Consider the following 8,113-nt stretch of genomic DNA (forward strand, 5'->3'; position numbering starts at 1 on the left):
AGCTATGCATATTCCTGAGAGGAATTTCTGAGAGTCAAGCTGAGTATTTTACATTTTCTGAGTCAACCATAGTATCACTATTGTCATGCATCACTTCTGTCAAATATTCTGTGAGCCAAACAGAAATAATAATTGCATTCTGCACAAGTGCCTTTATCTTAAAAATTTGCTAAGACTAACAGTTTAGTAGTCACAGAAACCTGAGGAGACAATTTTCTTCATGCTCAAGAGACACTCTCCTGGCTAAGGGCCATTTTGAGAAAAACTGGTACCGTTTGCACAATTATTATTTTGAAAAAGATATGTTTGACAGTTAACACATTCCTCAAACTTACCTGGTACAATATGGATTTTGAGGCCTATTGGATTACAAATCAAATTGCTTCTTATATGTCTCTGTTCATCATCTTAATAATATTAGAGATTTTTTTTCTGCAAACACTAAATATTATTACTTGAACTTTCATAACTGTAGAATTGTGATCTACACACCAGATATGAGCAAAGAGGATGTGGATAAAGCAATCCAGAAGGCATTTAAAGTGTGGAGCACTGTCAGCCCACTGATTTTCACTCGTATTCATGAGGGAATCGCAGATATAATGATTGCTTTTGGGACCAAAGGTAATATGTTGACTGCATGCCAACAGTAAGATTAATGTAAATATTTTCCAATAATCATGACATATATTGAACATTGTTTCAACATCATATTATTTAGCTCATGGACATTGCCCTCGTTATTTTGATGGACCCCTTGGTATCCTCGCTCACGCCTTTCCACCTGGTAATGGTTTTGGTGGTGATATACACTTTGATGAGGATGAACACTGGACCACAGGCTCAGCTGGTAGGTAAAAAAAGGTTTCCAAAGTGTTACACTGATGGATAAATTCTTTTCTGATTTTATTACAGTCAGATGAAACACAGTATTAACCATAAGAGCAGTTTGAGGATATTACAGGTCATCCTCCAACTGGACTACTTAAAATGACACTGATGTAAAATCAGCTTGATCTACTTTAGTTCTTATTTAACACTGGTAAAGATACCAAGGGGACAATCCTGTTCAGATATGAATGTTACAGGCATGGATCACTCTTACCTGCAGGTTGGCAGGACCCATTCACACCAAAGTTTCACAATCCATGATGAAAGCTTTCTGACTTTTTCCCCTCCTGGCATCACCACAGACTGCAGAGGAAGAACACCATGCCTTGCAGCAGCCCCCAGACCCGTCCCCCCCTACTTAAAAAAACATTACAAACACCACTGATAACAAAGACTCTTCACTAATAGTACCAAGTCCAATTACAGGCTGTTACAGCTTTACTCTGCTTTCAAGCTAGGATGAGCTTATACATGATAGTGTTCTCCAAACAATTTCAGCTCTCTGCCAGCACCTGAGAGTCTAAAAGTTCTGTTCAGGCCACTCACGGACTGAGATGCAGCATGTAGAACTGACTGCAGACATGTGCCACGTGTTCCAGAGAGGAACACTGAGTGCTCAACCAGATAGATGGTACCTGTCTGCTCCCCTCAACCTCCAGGCTGGCCATACAGCATATACTGCCTCTGACAGACCTGTCAGTACACAGCCACATTACTCTGTTGTACTTTAGACTCTTTTCTCATCCAGTTTTTGGGATGGAAAACTGCAGAGGATAACTGCAGTAGGAGAAAAGAGGTCACATTGCAGAAAAGGCATGGAGCTAACAAATAGGAAGGTGCTGTAAGAGTACTGTATGAGGAGAAGCGATGTGGGTTTACTGTGGTAGAAAAAAAATGAAGGATAAAGTGTGAACATGTCACACTGATAAAATGAAATGTTTCCACCATGGTGGGACCGAATGGGTCAACCCCAGTTTTGCTGCTGTTCCTCAACAGCCCAGCTTCAGTGGCCAGGCACTGCAGCACTCATTGGAGAGCTTGAAGGACTCGTGAGAGGGGAAGACTGGAAATACTTGTGGAAAAATTGAGACTTTGTTTTTGAGGGAAATGGAAACCTTGGCTTCAGCCAGCTGTTATTGGGCAATGATCAGTCCTCTGCTCTGCCACAAACTTGTGATCTTCACTAAGTCTGTTGATATTTCTGGCTCTTGCTCTACAGGGCAGATGATCATTCTTCCCTAATTCAGAAAGGCGTGTTACTTGGAGGAATGCATCTTGAAGGAAATCCAATTTTTATCGATTTACCATGTCAACATATTTCACTGGGAATGAGCATGTGTAAGCATAGTATTTTAAACTGATATTTTATTTGACAAGGCTATAAAGAACACGTACACTTGAAAGTCCTAACAATAAAAAGTTAATTCATTCAGTTAAATTTATTCAAGATTATGTTTTTCCTCATCTATTCATGATCTCATCTTTCTCAGGTTTGTAGGAGAGAGGGTGACAGACAGAGTGACACTTTGATACCTCAAGTGAGCAGAGTGCATCATCTTATCCTTGCCCTGGAGAGCTGTTAGTGTGATCTGACTCACTATCTAACCTGTTCTAGCTCAGCCAGGAAACCCTGCCAGAACATTCCTCAGAGCTGCACCCACACTCACCCCCAGATATCCACTCATGCCATACACATGCTTACAGTAGCTAAAAGGAAGAACAGCAGGAAAGTGGGCCACAAGTCCCTCCCTTATGGTGAGAGAAGAATACGACCTTATTCTATATAAAATATGTTTACTACCTGTTCATGTGCATACCCTAGTGAATTTCGATATAGAGTATGAAAAACATCACTGAGTGATGGCCCCGCTGTATTCACAGTGTATCAGCCATTTGCAGACCAAAATTAAACTGATCTGTGTTTTTCTCTCAATTTTTAAGGGTTCAACTTGTTCCTCGTTGCTGCTCATGAGTTTGGCCATGCACTAGGTCTCTCACATTCTAATGACCAGAGGGCCTTGATGTTCCCCAATTACGCCTACGTCACCCTCAGTGAATCTCCCCTGTCTCCAGATGATATAAGTGGGATTCAGTCTATTTATGGTGAGTAAAATCCATGGCTTAAAAGAAGAAGTGAACAGGAGATAAATATTCTCTTTCACAAAGTTTCATCATAAAAATAATTTTATTCTCATAAGATCAAAAATGTATTTATATGCAAAAACCTTAATGTTTCTACAGATTTCCTGTTTCCTTTCTAAAATGTCCCCCTTAGGATCTAAACCAAATGCCGCAGATAAAAGGCCAGCCACCCCTACGTCACCTAAAACCTGTGGCTTTCAGATGTCTTTCGATGCTATAACTACACTCCGCCGAGAAGTCATTTTTCTAAAGGGCAGGTAAATACTGATATGTCATTTGTTTCTGTAAGGTTGTGGTTTTTTTGTGATTTCTACAAAGACTGAATACTATTGTGGTTCACAATACTATGATTATGGGATTTATAATGAGACAAATGGATAGATTTCAGTTCATGGAAATAAAACTATTAGCTGATACGAGTTTTATTAATATTTTTCAGGATCCCCTGAAAAAACATGCTTCATTTTTGTCCAGAAAACATTTTAGTCTCAATAAAGCTTTATTCCCAAATGTATAGGTAGTCACACCAAGCAGTGACATGAATAAATGCTGCAACCATTTCCTAAGAAATTTGTATTTTCTATGATACAGTTGTACCAGTCTCTCCTCCAGTCACATATGCAAGCCCAAAGTCATCCAGGTATACAGGGAATAACTTAGAGTCAGCCTCACTTGGGACCCTGTAACTCTCTTATTATATGGTACAGGAACAACCAGTATTTTTCAGCTACTTGTAACTGATACCATTAATCAGTCATACCAAAGTAAAGGGTAATTCCAGAAAGAAGCCAGAATTTTTAAAAAGCCTCAGATCCCACCAAGGGGAGTGTTTTCCTTTCTGACACATCGACTCAGGTAGCTCCACTGACAAGAATGAGCTTGTAAGTCACAATGTTGTTCACATTCTCATGCATATACAGAAATGTCTGTGGTTTATTATTTACTACAAAAGCTATTTCACATTTAAATCAGGCATTTATGGCGAGTCTATCCTGATAACTCAGAAGTCGAAGTTGAATTAATTTCTACCTTCTGGCCAATGCTGCCATCTGGTATTCAAGCTGCGTATGAGAACATGAAAGATCAGATACTATTTTTCAAAGGTGAAGTATGAGATTTTCTTTAAATTTTCTTACCTTTAATTCTGTGGGAAGATGAGAGGAAGTAAGGGAACCAATATGTGCATAGAAATAACTTCTCAAATAAATAAAAAAAACTTATCACATTTAACCTAGTTTTCCTACAACATATACTAAAGTAGTGAATTTTTTCTTTTAGTGTCTCAAAATCACTGGTCAAACTAGATATATTTTTTAACAGGTAATAAATTCTGGGTTATCAGTGGATATCAAGTGTTGCTTGGTTACCCAAAGAATATCAACACACTGGGCTTCCCTAAAGGTGTCAAGAAAATAGATGCAGCTGTTTGTAATAAAAATACAGGGAAAACAGACTTTTTCGTAGGTGACAAATACTGGAGGTAAGAAAAATTAACAAATATTTTCTTATGATTGAATCTAATATAATCTGAATACAATTAAAATTTTCTATGTGGTAAGAGAAAGTAGATCTTTAGGTAACTATAGGTAACTAATTAACTATTGCAATCCTACTTTTCAAATAAAAGTTTCTTGGACTCCAGAATATAGCTTTGACTTTTGAGGGTTTAAGGGTGTCCTGAAGCAGGCATTCAAGATATGGACCCATTTTGATGCATTATGCTTGGAAGATGAAAAAATTCCATCATGCAGAGAATTTATACAAATACAATAGACTAACGTATCTCTAGAAAATAAAGATCTGTAACCTCCTTTAGCAGAAGGTTGCTGGGATGGCTTATGCAGGGTTCCTTGACTTCTGAAAAGTCCTGAATAATTTTATCTCTTTCAGAGAGATAGAATCAATGGTTAATTTTCCTTTCTTTGGTTAGCATCAGATTTGCAATGTGCTTCTTTTAAATCCTGTTCCCAATCCTGGCATAAATGTTTCTTGATACCCACATACAAGGCAAACAGAAGCAAAAAGTTGTCTTTGGGATGCTGATAGATTCCTCCTGCGTGCAAGGACAACTACTGCAAAGGCCTTCTGCAGGCAGCCAGGAGGATGCGTGGGTCAAATGGACTTTATCACGACTAACTGTGGGATTCCTCAGTGAGACATAGAGTGTCAGCTTGATTTTGAGCTGCGTGTTTTTTCCTGTCCTTTGTTTTTGATAGTTTTGGAAAGAGTATGTACAATGTCACGCATTGTTATTTTACTGCCTCGGTCACAAGACAAAGGCATGTAAGAAAACCACAGCAGGGATTTCTTATCTAGTAACTCATTCTCTCAGTCTCATATCCCTGCAAAAAGTATTTCTGCTGTCCAAGGAGAAGTAAAACAAAGGCTTGCTTGTTTGTTTGTTTTTTTCCTGAGAGGGTTCCTCAAATCTTCAAGAACATTTTAGGTCCTCCTTTCAGCCCTCAGATTCAGCATCATCTTATAGAATCACACAGAATCACAGAATCACAGAATCGCTCAGTTGGAAAAGACCTCCAAGATCATCACGTCCAACTGCTCCTGTCTACCCCCTAAACCATATCCCTAAGTACCTCATCTACCCGCTCTTTAAATACATCCAGGGATGGTGACTCCACCACCTCCCTGGGCAGCCTGTTCCAGGGCAGCCTGTTCCAGCTTCTGACGACCCTCTCCTCTCAGTAAAGAAGTTCCTCCTCTAACCTGAACCTCCCTTGGCACAGCTTGGTGACATTTCCCCTTGTTCTATCCTCCATCACCTGGGAGTAAAGACCAGCACCCACCTCTCTACAACCTCCCTTTAGGTAGTTGTAGGTGGTGATGAGGTCTCCCCTCAGCCTTCTCTTCTCCAGGCTAAACAACCCCAGTTCCCTCAGCCGCTCCTCATAAGACTTGTTCTCCAGACCCCTCACCATCCTTGTGGCTCTTCTCTGAACACGCTCCAGAATCTCAACATCTTTCTTATAGTGAGGGGCCCAGAACTGAACTCAGTACTCAAGATGCGGCCTCACCAGTGCCAAGTACAGGGGGATAATCACCTCCCTGGACCTGCTGGTCACACTGTTTTTAATACAGGCCAAGATGCCATTGGCTTTTCTGGCCACGTGGGCACAGTGCTGGCCTGGCTCAGTTAAGAACTTGATTGCATCTGAAATAAGTTAGCTTCCTTTTCTTCATCTTAATCTGTCAGCTGGTAGAGGACTATGTGCAATATTATATCAAAATCTAAGAGAAGTTTAAAATTCATGCAATAAATACGTGCAGTCACTATAACAGGAATCAACCCAGCCAGTTTCCATGACCTGCCTGTAAATCCTTTCCCTGCTGTCAAAAATGTGGGTCTTCCTTCAATTTGTCTCACTCCAGATGCTTCTTTGGAGCTGTGCCTGCCTTTATCAGCAAAGAATTAGCAACGTCACATCAGCATCTTGCAGACTTTTATGCGAGAATATAACTTTCTGCAACCCCAGTGAAAATGGTTGAACTGCAGATAGTGGACGCCTTTCAGCAGCTGCTCAATTCTTTGCAGAATTGATGGCTAAACTCTGTAAAATTACCTGTCTCCCTTCATATGATTTAGGTATGATGAACACAGCCAGTCCATGGAGAAGGGGTATCCTAGACAGACAGTCGGTGACTTTCCAGGAATTAGCCAGAAGGTTGATGCTGTTTTCCAACAGAGAGGTACATGAAATGAGTTTTTAACTAAAATCTCTATGCTTGTGAAGAACATAAGTCTGGAGTTATGATGAATGTCATTATTGCTGTATCCTGCCAAAGGCAGAACTGAAGAAATGCTCTCCTGTGCGCACAAAGATGCTCTCTGCTTTGTCAGAATGAAGCTATTTCTTATATCCGTAACAAAATGCTTTACATTTTTATTTCCAGGATTTTTCTACTTCTTCCATGGATCGAAGCAGTGGGAGTTTGACCCTACTGCTAAAAAAGTTATTCGTGAAACTAAGAGTAACAGCTGGTTTAACTGTTAATATCATTGAACTTTCTTACACACAGCAAAAGACGGTAAAAATCATTTTAGATTTCTCAAAGGTTGTTCACATGTACGCTACTATACAGAAAAGTCAACAGGACTAGTTTTCACATATGTCTACTATTTTAGTAAATCAGCATGACAGCTCTAATAGTATCTCCAAAGGCTAGAGCAAAACTGCATTGTTTTCTCTTGATTAAGTACAAAATGTCCAACATTATTATTTTATACTCCAGAAGGGTTTTCAAATATTTTGGCAATAAACAATTTTAGGCTGATGTCAACTATTTTCTGCTTCATCTATTGAAGGTGCTCTATATTTCCGAGGTGTGACAGACATCAGGTTAATATGCTAATATCCTTCCAACATACAATGTTGGTATTTTTCTTCTTTTCTCTCCAATCTTCTTCAAGAGCCAGGCTTTTTATTAATCACCTGTTTTTCTGTTCTCTCTCCTGCATCTTGTCCTGCTCTTCTTTGACTATCACAGCTTTGTCCCTTTCACATCATATCACTATACTGCCATCAAAACCATCCTCCAGACTCAGAGTATATCTCCCCCAATCTGTCTTTACAGCATAACAATTGGTATTTAATCAGAAACCATTTTATGTGAATTTATGAATGGCATCCTTTCACAAATCAGCCCTGTTCTATTCAAGAAATAGATTAAATTACCATGTTGTGAAGCACAACTTTTGCTCCACTAACACAAAGCACGTGCTTCAGGTGAACATATATCTGAGAATTATTACATTCTGCCATCATACATGGAGCAAACTCCTCGCAAAATAAGACAAAATCTATAAAGTCACAGCCATATCCTTTGCAAGTATTTCCTCTACAGGCCCCATACACACTGCCAAATGTCTGGCCATACTGCCCGCATGGCTAGGTATATCTGAAAACATGCTCTCGTTAACATTGGCTTGTCCTCCTGCTCCCTAATTCTCACACACCTGTTGCATGCTTGAGTAAAAAGTTTCTTTTTGCTATGTACCAGATACAACGATGCAATGGTCCCAACCTGAGCCTTACCTGGTGCAAACAGCTAGAGTACCATTATGTTG

At 39.6% G+C, this 8,113-nt stretch overlaps 1 protein-coding gene across 1 annotated transcript in view; it reads left to right on the forward strand.

The window, feature by feature from the left end:
- The window catches only part of LOC104542491 (matrix metalloproteinase-27-like), an 8,064-nt gene extending 916 nt beyond the window's left edge, over window positions 1–7,148 (forward strand). The window contains exons 3-10 of the mRNA XM_010186826.1: window positions 476–624; window positions 722–850; window positions 2,833–2,994; window positions 3,167–3,290; window positions 4,006–4,136; window positions 4,354–4,513; window positions 6,632–6,735; window positions 6,940–7,148. Coding sequence (XP_010185128.1) covers window positions 476–624; window positions 722–850; window positions 2,833–2,994; window positions 3,167–3,290; window positions 4,006–4,136; window positions 4,354–4,513; window positions 6,632–6,735; window positions 6,940–7,040 — 1,060 coding nt within the window. The 3' untranslated portion in view covers window positions 7,041–7,148. The remainder of the gene's footprint in view (window positions 1–475; window positions 625–721; window positions 851–2,832; window positions 2,995–3,166; window positions 3,291–4,005; window positions 4,137–4,353; window positions 4,514–6,631; window positions 6,736–6,939) is intronic.
- Window positions 7,149–8,113: the final 965 nt, after the last annotated feature.

This window comes from Mesitornis unicolor, unplaced genomic scaffold (genome assembly GCF_000695765.1).
Source record: "Mesitornis unicolor isolate BGI_N332 unplaced genomic scaffold, ASM69576v1 scaffold5006, whole genome shotgun sequence".
Lineage (NCBI taxonomy): Eukaryota > Metazoa > Chordata > Aves > Mesitornithiformes > Mesitornithidae > Mesitornis > Mesitornis unicolor.